The sequence below is a fragment of the Prunus mume genome, linkage group LG1 (genome assembly GCF_029339155.1).
Source record: "Prunus mume cultivar Tortuosa linkage group LG1, ASM2933915v1, whole genome shotgun sequence".
Lineage (NCBI taxonomy): Eukaryota > Viridiplantae > Streptophyta > Magnoliopsida > Rosales > Rosaceae > Prunus > Prunus mume.
The window spans coordinates 12,733,266-12,747,136 of NC_142698.1; the positions used below are offsets into that span (position 1 = coordinate 12,733,266).

The 13,871-nt window shown below is 37.4% G+C and overlaps 3 protein-coding genes across 3 annotated transcripts; 2 read left to right on the top strand and 1 right to left on the bottom strand.

Annotated features, from left to right (window-relative positions):
- Positions 1–192: 192 nt before the first annotated feature.
- On the bottom strand, positions 193–807 carry LOC148921040 (uncharacterized). Its single transcript, XM_089047780.1, has one exon. It carries the CDS (start codon positions 805–807, stop codon positions 193–195), a length of 615 nt encoding a protein of 204 aa, XP_088903906.1.
- Positions 808–4,310: 3,503 nt separating this feature from the next.
- On the top strand, positions 4,311–6,798 carry LOC103337856 (PLAC8 family protein). The gene is made up of 3 exons (XM_008241026.3): positions 4,311–4,768; positions 5,776–5,978; positions 6,344–6,798. The coding sequence occupies exons 1-3, from the start codon at positions 4,456–4,458 to the stop codon at positions 6,581–6,583; spliced, it is 756 nt and encodes a 251-aa protein (XP_008239248.3). The 5' UTR covers positions 4,311–4,455; the 3' UTR covers positions 6,584–6,798.
- Positions 6,799–11,277: 4,479 nt separating this feature from the next.
- LOC103337846 (mitochondrial import inner membrane translocase subunit TIM14-1-like) lies at positions 11,278–13,753 on the top strand. Its single transcript, XM_008241014.2, has 3 exons — positions 11,278–11,500; positions 12,070–12,248; positions 13,227–13,753. Exons 1-3 carry the CDS (start codon positions 11,498–11,500, stop codon positions 13,381–13,383), a joined length of 339 nt encoding a protein of 112 aa, XP_008239236.1. The 5' UTR covers positions 11,278–11,497; the 3' UTR covers positions 13,384–13,753.
- The last annotated feature ends 118 nt before the right edge of the window (positions 13,754–13,871 follow it).

Consider the following 13,871-nt stretch of genomic DNA (forward strand, 5'->3'; position numbering starts at 1 on the left):
CCCAAAAAAAAAGTACAAAGAGAGCCATCCAAGTAGCAGTACAACGGACATGAATAAAACTTCTCCACTAACTCGTGCCATCTCTATAATTTGTTTTTTAAACAGAAATTCTATTTAACCCTAAATGCCAAGGCAGTGGGATCTTTTTTTTTTTTTTTTTTTTTTTTTGGGGTCGAAAGTTTGGAAGTTTTATTAATTCAAGTCATCGGTAACATCAAGAGCTAAAGCACTGTGGAGCCACGCTGGGTCAGATTGGTCCCAGAGAAGAGAGCCCTCAACTCTAGAGAAATAAGCAGCCACCTTATGTGCTGCTTTATTACGAAAGTATGGTATATGTCGAAACACCACCCGCTGAAATCGTCGAGCTAAAACTTGGATGCCAAAAAGAATACCTTCTATTTCTGCCACACTCATACAGTCAGCTCTTATCATCCGAATAATCTCTTGTGAATCAGACTCTACTTCTAAGCATATGAACCCATTATGCAGACAAATACCCAACATATCACGTATAGCCTCTGCTTCAACCGCAAGTGCTGTGCCACAACATCCAATCACTCGACCACCTGCTCGCAAGAGCTCACCCCACTCAGTCCGGATAACAGCCAACCCCTCTCTTTTCGTTTGTGCGACCCAAACCCCATCACAATTGGCTTTAAAAGTTCCGGAGGGGGGTTTTTGCCAAGTTCTCCTGTGGGGCCCTATTTTGTCTGGTGGTCTTAGCAGTTCACGTATGAGCACCTTGGTTGTCGAATGAACCTCCCTATATTCATTAGTCTGCATGAGCAAGCACCTTACCAAATCCATGGGGTCCAAAGACTGTCTTTCAAAAACTACTAATTTCTCCCTTTCCAAATTCTCCACAATCCAAATGCCATAATTTGAAGAATCTCATCCATCTCTTCATCATGTGCAAACTTCTGAAGCAAACATTCCCAACAACTAAGGAAATCTTCTCCTTCTACCCCATGCACATCTAATTGTAAAGGACTTGCAAACCAAAATAACATGGCTATTTCACATCGAAAAAATAAATGGACCTTTGTTTCTCCATTGTTACCGCATAGTGGACAGTCAACCTCCACATGGACATGTCGTCGTCTGAAGTTCTCGTGGACAACTAAAACATTTCGGCAGCACCGCCAGATGAACATCCAAGTTTTAGAAGGCACTTGCAAAGCCCAAATACATTTCCAGGGACAGCTGTGTCCACTTTGGTTGCTGCATTCACCCTCTCCCTTTCGGCTAATCACTCCATTTCTTCTCAATTTGATTGCCAAGTCGTAACCAGACTTAACGGTATACCTGCCATGTTTTATAAAGTGCCATATTTGTCTGTCTGGACAACCCCACCTGCTAATGACCATGGGTAGGATAAGTTGGGCCTCCTCAAGAATAAAGTATCTTTGGATTAGATCACGTTGCCATATTCTAACCTCAGGATCAATAAGGTCCATCACTCGATGAGGCATATCCAGGTGTCGAGAGAGAACCTAAGCGTACGGCTTGGGCAACCATCCATCTTTACTAATACGCACAATCTTCCCATTTCCAATTCTCCATCTCAAACCGGCTTCAAGCACCTTACGCCCTTGGATAATTCCTTTCCAGCCCCAAGAAGAACCTCTGCCACAACTAGCCCCCAAAAAAATTAAAGCCATAGTGATGCTTATCATGCAAAACATGCGCAAGTAGTGACTCAGGATGCTGCACAATTCACCATCCAATTTTAGCTAACATAGCTAAATTAAAACAAATCAAGTCACGGAATCCCAGGCCACCAACATATTTCAGCGAGCTCAGCCGTTGCCAACTAACCCAGTGAATACCCTTTTGTTCCTTATTACTGTGCCACCAATATCTTGCAATGTCCTTCTCAATCCTCTTGCATAAGCTAGCAGGTAGTTTGAAGCATCACATGGCGTAATTGGGCATTGCCATTGCCACTGCCTTAATAAGGATTTCTTTACCCACTTGCGAAAAAAATTGTTCTGACCAGCCCATCAATTTCGAGCCTATTTTCTTATTTGCATAAACATGCATGTGAGAGACACATGTAATGTGGCAGTGCGGCTTGGCAATGTTTCTGCATGATAGTAACGCATAATTACTATGATTATACACTTGGATGCTATTGGGGAAACCAAATTTAATGCCTTATTAATTTGCTCAACCTACTTATAAAATTGGGCCACATTTTCTTTTTAGAGTTTTTCTATTTAAACCTCATGCTTTTCTTTATTCATCTCAATACTTAAATATTAAGCTCTTACGTTTTATTATTGTCTAAAAAAACAAAAATAAAAGTCATCCAACTTAATACTTAACCCTAGCACACACATTTCATCACTCTCCATATTAAATTTCTTCTCCCATCTTCTACTCAACTCTCTTCTCCCATCATTGCTGTCAGTGTCACTATCAGTATCAACATCAACATCATCTTTTGCCTTGGTAGCATATTCTAGTTTATGCTCCCATTTCAAAGGGGCTTCTTTCTTCTCCAAAGCTGTTTTCTTCTTCTTCTCATACTTCATTTCCCATGATTTCTTCTCCTCAAACTTCATTTCGCATGATTTCTTCTCCAAAGCTCTTTTTTATTTCACACATGTGACAACAAAGTTTTTATCTCTTTAGGGCTTGGAGTGTTGGACTGGTTTGACTTGGATTGGAATGGACTTTAATAAGTTGTTCAGCACAAATCATAAAAGGGGTCTATCTTATGCCAAATTCACCAAATTGAGATGGGTTTGTTTCTCTTTACCTTGTCGTTCATCGGTGTTGATGGAGTCGGAGGCGACTACGTCATTCATCGGTGTTGCTGGAGTCTCAGGTGAAGGCGTCGATCAACCCATTAACCAAAATTAACAACATAAAATAAATAAATAAAATTGAAGCCAAAAGGAGATAGAGAGGTGGAGAAAATTTGGGATTCTTATTAGGACCAGAAACAAAAGAAGCAACAAAAAAAAAAAAAAAGAGATAGACAACCCTTATCAAGGGCCCCAATTCCGAGCTTAGGCAGAACCTAGAAAATGAGAAGAAAATAAAATTATGGTCAAGATTTATTTTCCCTTCTCTTCAAACCTACCCTTTCCTTCCTTTTTTTCTTTCTTTTTTTCTTGTTCCTATTTCCATGAGAGAGAGCGAGAGAGATTGAAGTGTCAGATTGCTTGAAATATGTGGGAGAGACAAAGATGAATAGAAGAAGAAAAGAAAGACGATGAAAAGAATAGGAGGTTTCGAAACCCACTTGGGTTTACAAACCCCTCATTCGCTGGATTGGTATCCTATCAAAATATGAGGCATAGCCAGTCCTACAGTGTATTTAGGCCTACCAAACAACAGCTAGGATTATAGTCCATTTTAATTGAAAAAGTCTGGTTCAGTCCAGCCCACCAAATAGGGCCTTAGGTAATGTGGGGTTGAGGTGAATTTAGAGTAGTGAGAGGCAAGATAACCGGGTGTGAGATATCAGGTTAATGCATTAAAATATATATTTTTTCCTTTGTTGGGTGTGTATTTAGGTGTAGTTTGGAAAGATAGTTGATTTTTCTTAAAAATTGTGAAAATTTGAATTAAAAGTTGAGGTGAATTTAGAATATAGAGTGAATAAAGAGAAGTGCGATGTTTAAATAGAAAAACTCTATTTTTATTGGGGTTTTTGTTTTGTTTTTTACCATAGACTTCTACTGTTGTTGGACTTGTTAACAGGGAAATGCCAGCAGTTAATATTTCATGGGGGGGGTAACAAGAGCCAAAAATGGTAAGTTTTGGCCAGGGATACCAGTCAAATAGCAAATGTTCTTACTTATCTACATAGAGATGTGTCTTTTGATATCTATCATCAGATTCAGATCAATTGTTTTAATTGAATCACAGGGAAACTATATCAATGGTGATGAATCAAGATCAAATCTTAAACCACATCAATGCTAAATTGTGGGATTGGGCTAAAATTGTCAAATTCTACGTCACCATGAGCTTATCGAAAGTTTGTAAAATTTGGATTATCTAAATAAATAAATAAAAAAACCCTTTAACTTAACCGAGCAGACAACACTAGCGCTGAGAAAATTATGCCAAATCACGATTTTAATTTGTTGTCATAGATCCGCCCGCAAATAGCTGGTTGCCACGCAAGTAAGGCAAGTGGAGATGGTACACGTGGTGAGAAAATAAAGCGGCAGTAGATGTTTTACTCTAGTAGGTGCCGCGGCAGATTAGAACTACCAAACGTCATTCACTGAACTTGTGACGTGGCCGAGGGTAAATTATTGATGGATTATGCGGTTTACGCGGTTTGCTTGTAGCTACAAACGACTCTGAGACAGAAGGAGACCTCGTTTTCTTCCCCTTTCATTTCTCTCGATCCAATTTTAGGGTTTCAAAATTCAATCTCTCTCTCTCTGCGATTCAAATTTTAGGGTTTCTGATTTCTCTCTGCGATCAATTATGGCGATCAACAACAGGGAGAGCAACGTCCAAGAGGAATCGAACCCTCTTCTGAGCCAGCAATTCGAGGAGCCTCAGAAGGATGCTGAAAAGCCCGCCAAGGCCTCGCCGGAGACTCAGTCGTCGGAGAAATCTCAGGCAGAGATGGGCCATGTGAATGGCGGTGGTAATGGCTGCGGCTGGACCGCCGATGGGCTGCCGTTGGGGCACGGGAGCGTGATGGGTGAGCCCATGGGCCGGGCCCAGTGGGACTCCGGCCTTCTTGCATGTCTTGGCCGTAATGATGATTTCTGTAGCAGCGATCTTGAAGTTTGTAAGTTTTTTCTTTCTGGTTTTCTTTTTCGGTTACGTTTTCTTTTTGATTTTTCAATTAAGATTTTGGCATCATGCGATGTTTGAATGTCAATGTTATATTGTGCCCTCAGTAGCTCTGATTCATTGAATTTTAGGTGACTGATTATTTAATTGCCTTTAGGCATTTGAAATGGTGTAAAATTAGCTCGATCGTGGCATTGAATAGAACTATGACATATTTTTTATTTATAACAATACCTCTCAATTTTACTGGATGCAAAATCGATTAATCTTGACTCTGTATTTCTATGTTGTTTGGAATGGATGTATTATGTTATTATATAATACTTGTACGGTTTACGCTGCCCTGCCTTCAATCATTAATACAAAAAAAAAAGGGGGAGATATTACACATTTTCTGGAATAATTATGCATCTTGTTGATTACTATACTGACCCAAGGGGTAGGGTGAACCCAATGCCCAAAACGTGTTTTTAGATGTACCATTCTCCAATTTGGTATACGTTATTAATTGGATTGGATCACAATTTGCAATAGCCTTTTGAATATATAACGATTTACCCGACACAGGGTTCTGGATGATTTTTCATTCATCATATGCCTGTCCCTGTTTTGTCTTTTGAGTTTCTGTAAGCCACAGTCTTGAGAAGTGTCTTTTATTTTCTTTTGGTACTTTTCCCTTCTTTTATAAATGTAAGGTTTGCCACTTAGCATCTTATCAAAACTCAAATTCATATTATCCCTAAATTCAGAAAACATGAGTGGTTAAAAACAAGACTGTTTGTTCATTCAGCTTTTGCTTTAGTGGAATTTCTAATTTTTTTTCCCACTGGAAAATCTGGCAATTATGTACCTGCACGAAATAGTTGGATAAATTGTTGGTTAATACTTGAAAATCAGGTCTTCTGGATTATAAGATCATATTTCTTTCTAGATATGTTTTGTCAGTGTTCTTTCCTACATGTTATTGACATTTTTCGTACTGACGTTGATGTGATCTGCTAGGCCTTCTTGGAAGTGTAGCTCCTTGTGTGTTGTATGGAAGCAATGTCGAGAGACTTGGATCTACTCCTGGGACGTTTGCAAATCACTGTTTGTCTTACTATGGTCTATATCTGATTGGTAATACCTTTTTTGGTTGGAACTGCCTTGCACCATGGTTTTCATATCCTAGCCGTACTGCTATCCGCCGCAAGTTCAACCTAGAGGCAAGTTATATTTTTCCTCCCAAAATGTTTATGGTTTTGATTCAGATGAACTTAGCCTGTTTTCATATTGTTTTGATTTGTAGATTAAATTTTGGTTATGTTTATATGTCTGTAATATTTTGCATTGCATATGATTTTGATTCAGTTACACTTTACATGGTCCCTTTCTTTAGCATGGCTTTGCAATGAATCTAATCATCACACACATTACTTTAGTTGTCCGTCTCAAAGCCTTACATAGTGAATGTTTGGCATTGTTGTGTTAGCCTTACATAGTGAATACTTGGCACTGTTTGATATATTCTTACAAGAGAATTGACGAGAGGGTTTGAATGTGTGGTTTCCTGGTTTTTGATGGTGAGCAGGGTAGCTGTGAGGCGCTTCATAGGTCATGTGGATGCTGTGGCAGCTTTGTGGAAGATGAGGTACAACAAGAACAGTGTGAGACCGCCTGTGATTTTGCGACTCATGTTTTCTGCCATGCATGCGCCCTTTGTCAGGAAGGTCGTGAGATCCGTCGCAGGATGCTTCATCCTGGTTTCAATGCTCAACCAGTTCTGGTTATGATTCCTCCCGGGGAGCAGGCCATGGGCCGTGGAGCTTGAGAGTATACTTTGTGGGCACGAGATGCTTGTACTTTGTGTATACATACTTAAGTGTGTTTTGATGATATTAAGAGCTGTGTTAAAACTGCATTGACTTATCCGAACCACATCTTTTACTTGGTTTTTTGCAGTCAAGTATAAATAAGATGAGATGAAAGTATATAGACTTGTGTGTATGTAATACTTGATATCTATGTACGTGCTTGTTCATTGAATACTCACTGCCTTAGTTACAGATTAAAACTATTTTTCTATTTTTCTATAAATATAAATATAAATATAAATTGTGGAAGTTTGTAATTTGATAAGACAAATATGTCATTTTAAACGAACTTAGTAATAGTATTAGCGTGACGATGGAGTTATTCTATTCAAACCCATCATCCAACGTTGGCCTGAGATATCTATGTCATCCAACTTTGGCCTCACCTTCTCTTTATATATAGGCATCACTTACCTTACCACTATCATATCATCAACCTCTGGTGGTGGCTTCTGTTGGTTTCGGTGAATTGGAAACCGCAGAGCAAATGGCAAATGGTTCAAGATATACAATACATATGATATCGAATTATAATCTATGTAAAACAACTTAAAGAAAATGATCTAATCATTCAGAGAATCAAAGACAATGGGTTTCACCCTGACCTGGCCACTTATGGCAGCCTTGCCAATGGAATTGCATTGGCCAGAAAACCAGAAGAGGCACTCTTGTTTTGGATTTGGAATGAAGTGAAGGAGAGATGTAGGGTGAAAAAGGGAGGGAAAACTTCCGATCTGCCAAAGCGGAAACCCGATGAAGGTTAGGAAATATAAACGTGACAACAAATATTTAGTATACAAATTTATAAATAAACTCAATCATAGACATGTATTTATAAAAAAACCCAAGCACTATTTAAACATAGAAATACACCCAAAATCAACCTCAAAGTCAACTTTTTGGGTGTGTTTATAAATGGGTTTTGAGTGTGTATAATGATGAGTTTTGGGTGTGTTTATAAAGTGTTTTGGGTGGGGTTTTTTTATAATTTCAACCTCCATTTTGGGTGTTTTAGTGAAACTCCCTATTTAGTATCAACATGCAATGAAAGTTAGGAAATCGGCCCTCATCAATAGAAAATGTGCGTAATACACTAGATTAAAAACAATCGACAAGTTATGCAATCTAGGAAGGACGAAATTTCTTGCATAAGCAATATATATGTTCCATAAAACTCTGTTTACTAGTACTTTCCTAGCATACTGAATTAATGTCATTGCAAACACGTTATATCAAAAGAGGTTAGAAAATACTCGATTTAAACTCGAAAAAGGGAAAAATAAATCAACCCTGCAAGCTATCTAGGCTGTTTCTCAGCAGTCAATCAGCCCTGCACCAACAACAAAAAGGCATTTTCCCCCTTGCTTAACTTTGCCTTCTTCGGTCCAGGAAATGTTCCTGCACCTATGTCATCCAACTTTGGCCTCACCTTCTCTTTATATATATGGGCATCACTTGCCCTTATTGATGTCATAATAGTCAAAAACTTAAAACCACAAATAAATAACAATGAAAACCCTCAAATAAATATTAAAGTGACTTTTGGCCAAGAAATATTATGATCAAGGTGTGAGTCTGAAACAGTCTTGACCAAATTCCTTGTAGAATAACTTTTGTATACGTTGTTTAATGTGAAGCAGGGTTTGAGAGTTTGGATTGTGGAGGTGGAGGAGTTTTCACTGATGATCTGGGTCTTGAGTGGACTTCTGATCAACTTAATTACGGCGAAACGAGCTTTATATCCGTTTCGAATGAGACGAGGAAGCAATGCTCGACATTGAGGCACTTCCCTGCTGGTTGAAGAAAATATTGTTACAGTGTATGTCACAAGTAGGACTAGGTACCTTCTAAGAGCGACATTCTTGTATGGTAACTTTTTTGAAGCTAAAGATATTCTGCTGCTTGGAAGAACCAAAGGCACCGGCTCTGCATTTTGATGGTCTTGACTTGTCCTAATGCTTCAATGGCCATTGTTTGTGAAGGTTTCACATAGCGAGTGCTAGATGTGTCATCTCCGTTTCGGATCAATTACTTTCGGTGTATATCAACGGGCAATTTATGTAGCCATAAACTTATACATTGAGGAAGGGCAAAACTAAGCCAATGGGATGGGATCTAGCCAATTCGAAAGTATTATTAAAGTGGAAATCTCTCTCTTCTTATCTTTTATCTCTTTTCATTCGGGGCCATTAAGAAAATGGAAGAACTAAGAGCTCATGCTAAAGGTAAAGTTTCAATGGTTATTCATATAAAGAGGGTGGGCTGAATGAGGTTTAACTCAAATCAACAAAACATATATCTAGATGCATAATTTTGTCAAAGCTAGCTCAACAAGATGAGGATCCTATATAGCTATTCCCACATACTGCTTGTTGCACGCATAGAGCGAGCGATAACAATAAGCGATTTTGGTTCAAAATGAGGGGTACCTCATATCCGGCGATATACGAGAGTCGAGATTTGCAGAAAGCAACACCAAAATAAAGTTGTGTTGATGTTAAGTGGATGTTGCTAAATTTAATTTGCAATTATATCTAATATATTAATTGAGCTTGTGTAGGGTATCGATGCTAGAATATGTCCTTCGCTTTCTAGTTATTTTAGCGGCATGTACGTAAGACCAAAAACAAGCTGGAGATCTTACCAAATTTGTCTCCCAATAAGTGCTATTTCATATATGCATATCTACACTTAAAATCGAGTGCTGCTAACATGTTGTAGGACATTTTACAACATCAATCACATGAGCTTGTTTACTGATTACATGGTCCATTTGAATGGGGTAGTTGTCCTCTAATATGCATCATTTTGTCATGTTTAATTTTTTTTATAGGGCTACATCAAACTGATGTGGAATAATTGTGCAAAAAGATCTCCTTCTTACTGAGCTGAAAAATGAGGCAGTTGTTGCTATGAAACAGAGATGAAAAATGTGTTGCTAAATATGCGATGTTGTTCAAAATGAGGGGTTATCACTCCCCCTCATAATATACCGTTGTGTTGATTTCACACAAGAACTAATGCTTCTATGCAACTATCAAATGTTCAACTCAAGCTTTCTTGCATGGTAGTACGTCTGGCTAATATCGAGTCTTTTATGGTTAAGTGGAAGCCACATACTTTAGGCTGGCTATAAGTTTATAAAAAGAAAACCAAAGATCAAGTAAGCTGGTTATGATCTATAAAAGCTTTCAACAAAATGAAAGTTTCCCCTAACCTTCAACATTGGCTTCCTTCCTACAAATCACAATTTGAATGTGATATTGCTATTGGTAACTCCTACTTACATGATAAAGAGGCTAGTATTTTTCAGAAATAAATGTGATAAAACAAATTAACCGATTGAATTAAATTTGATTATTTGAAAATAAGAAAATAAGTGAATCGATGCAAACTCATGCTTTCTTGAATTTGGAGGTCCAATTCGAGTCATGTATGGAGCCATTAAAAACTTTAATAATTTAGATATCATAAATCAAGTATTTTGGTTTTGAGTTTGGAGAATGGGTTTTACATTTTCTTTTGTAATAGGCCAATAAGGAAGGAGGCCAAAATTGAATGGGCCCATTTAAATTTATCAGGGAAAAGACTATTTTGCCGCTTTTATGTTAAGAATGCACCACCATAACATGTACTACGGCCGCATCGACCGTAGCCCAGACCCCCACCGGCCACCACCTTTACTTAAATTAATAATTAAAAATTTAGACAAAACACCATGCCATTTGTAGGATTCCAACCCACAACTTCCATTATGCACAAATTCACTTGACTAACAAAGCTAGGCCACACTTTTTGCTTATCTTGGATTTTAATTTTATTTATAGTTTAACTTTTATTGAGTGGCACGTAGCGTTTTTAATTAAATATTTTTTTTATTAAAGTACAAAATTAAACTACTAGTATTTCACCTTATTCTTTTGTATTGTTATTTCTTTTTTTCTTTTTTCTTTTTTTTTCTTTCTCAATTTTCTTAGCAATTAATTTCATATCATAACTAATGTAATAATTGATTATTTCGTTGTAAAAAAACATATAAAAAAAAGTTAGCATTTAACTTATAATACATAAAAATACATATTGTGTTGCAAATTCTATTATATAAACATAAAAAGACCAATATAATAGTAACATAAAAATACAAATTATTTTGTAGTTTCCATTTATAAAACCAAATATACCAATATAAGAGTAACATAAAAATAGCACCTTTGGCGGGTACTGGCGACCTGCAGTGGTGATGGCGGCAGGCGATCGGTGATTGGCCACTGCCGGAGTTGGGTCGTCGGACATGTGGCGTTGTGTGATTAGCTTGAAATAAATTTGTTAAAATATTGGAGTGGCAATGTTCGTAATTTTAAAGTTTTTAAATTATATTATTGTAAAATTGGATACTATATTATAGTCATTGATCTTATCTAGATTAGGTAAAATTAAATTATCATCTACCACAATAGTAAACTTCCTATTAATTTTCCAAGATCCCTAATTTTAAACCCAATAGAATTTTCCAATTTTACCCTTCTTAATCTTTTACATTCCCCACATTATGTTTCTCTTTCTCCCTTATAAAATTCCCTTCAAAATATGATAAATAACAACAATTAATTAACGTTAAACACAAAAAAATAAGAAAAGAAAGTCCTTTTCCTTCTACAAGTTACTAAGGGGCTGGACCGCGTATAAAACCTCCTCCTAGTTTTTTTATTCCCCTTGGCTTGTTTGACAAGTACCTGGGTTCAGTTTATCGGCGGAGTTCTTCGTTTGTAATTCAAGTATCAATTTTGTTCCGGACAATTACTTTTCGAAAAGACCATAAACCCTAGCTTGGCTGACGGAGCAGTTTCTTCGACCTCGAAAGATTTACAGATATGGTGAGTATTAATATCTCACCCTTTCTCATATATTTTTCTTTTGATGTATCAAGCTCTTTCTCATTCGTTGTTGTATTTAGAGGGTTCTGATTATGTGGGAGATTCTGAAATAGGGTTTTGCGTCTGATTTGGGTGTAGATTAGGGCTTAATTAGCTAAACCCATTTTCAATTTCCCGATAAATAGCTATGGGAGCTGAAAAAAATTGAAGCTTTTGATATAATAATAATAAAAAGAAGTCAATTTTTAGATTATATGCTTTTTACTGCGGTGTTAAAACTCCAGTTATTTGTGCCCAATGAACCAAGGAGTTTAAGAATTTTAGTTTTAATGGGCTACAGGTACTGATCATGGAACACTTTCTATCTTTTTATGTTTTGATTCATTAGAACTTAGGTATTGTACGATCCATGTTTGAGTTCGAAATTTCTGCTTTGTGTTATGTTTAATTTATAACTGTTTGATAAATTCTCAAGAAAGAGTTAACTTCACATAGTTGCGAGTTAATTTTTTTGCTTGCACAATATTGTGGACGCAACCAGTGAAGCTTATGAATAAAATTTGCAACAGGTCACACCTTTGATCGGAGGAATTGCTGTAGCTGCAGCAGCTTATGCTGGTAGATATAGCATTCAGGCTTGGCAAGCATTCAAAGCAAGACCACCTACAGCTAGGCTGCGTAAATTTTACGAAGGTGGTTTTCAATCTACCATGACACGAAGGGAAGCAGCTCTCATACTTGGAGTGAGGTACCGCCTGGCCTTTTATATACATATATATATGAATCTATATTGTGTTGTAAGTCGTGAAGTCTAGAAACGATGTTTAATGTACTTCATGGCGCTGATGGCATAAACATTTCTTTCATATGTTCCCATTGCTAGTATTGTCACAAATATGGCCTGTTATTGGGGTTAGGGCTATCTTATCTTTCAAAATGTGCCCTTGGTAGGTTTGAGCCTAGGCACAACTGATTGTTAAAGGGATGAACATGATACTTTCACCCTTCTGTGCAAGCCTGTCTGTTATTTAGAATCGAGAATTTTGTTAATTTCCTCCTGCAAATATGTGCCCTTATTCTTCAACGGTCTTTTAACAATAGGGTTGGTTTTAAATTTAACTGACTATGTCATTGCTTGACACTTGAGGCGCTGCTCAGTGACATCCAATAGATTTTAGGCTCACCTTGTGCTCAAATAGAATTTTGGAATGCTTGTTGGTGCTTACACAAAGTTGATTGTCTGTGGTCGAGTTCTCTGCGACTCCTGAACAAACTCAACCTTAGTACTTAGGCCTCGTACATGCTTCCCTGGTTCTTGACGAGAATTTTCTTAATTGGAGTAATTAAAAGACAGGAAATTACAAATTTTCAAAATTAAAAGAGTAAAATGGCATGTTTCTGACATCCCCTTAGAGGGCTATCTCTATAGTACTAGTAGATTTCCCAGTAGCTTAAACCATATTACTTTGAGCTCAGCTTGTTAAGTGAATGAGCTGAACTGTTGATCTTAATAAGCTCATTCTTTTATCGAAAAATCGTACTTGAATATCTTTACAACTGGATGAACTGAACCCATGCACAGTCAGCCCTGCTCAATTAGAGCAAGTCTCAGGCAGTAAGTCTAAGACAAAATGCAAGCTGTAGGGTGCTGTTTCATCGTCTTATTGCATTTATCCTCTATTCATGATGTATTTGTTTGTATATATTTTTATATTTGTTTTCTCAGGGAGAGTACCCCGACAGACAAGGTCAGGGAAGCGCATAGGAGGGTGATGGTTGCTAATCATCCGGATGCAGGGGGTAGCCATTACCTTGCATCTAAAATTAATGAAGCTAAAGATATTCTACTTGGAAGAACCAAGGGCACGGGCTCTGCATTTTGATGGTGTTGACTTGTCCGAATGCTCCAAAGGCCATTGTTTGTGAAGGTTTCACATAGAGAGTTTTAGATGTGTCATCTCCGTTTCGGATCAATTATTTTCATTGTATATCAACAGGCGGTTTCAGTAGCCATAAACGCATTAAGGATCCTGTAGTTGGACCCTCTTTGAAAGTCTTGTACCTTTAATTTCATGAACTTGCTTAGCATCAGGCCGAAGTTTGTATTGAGAGGTTGTCAATTATTTTAAAGTACGTGAACACATCTTCAGACCTAGATGTGATTAACAAACCTTTTCCTTGCGACTGTAACCAACAGACGATCATGTAATGGAATAGCCAAAAGACTCCACTTGGCTTGAGTCATTTTAGCGATTTCGGCGCTACCAGTTTAGTAGTTTATAATTTCTATATAAACTCGCATTGGAAGTGCCATAAGCGAAATTGAGAGTATTAAGCTGAAAGCTGCATTGCATTTAGAGTTTTATAATTT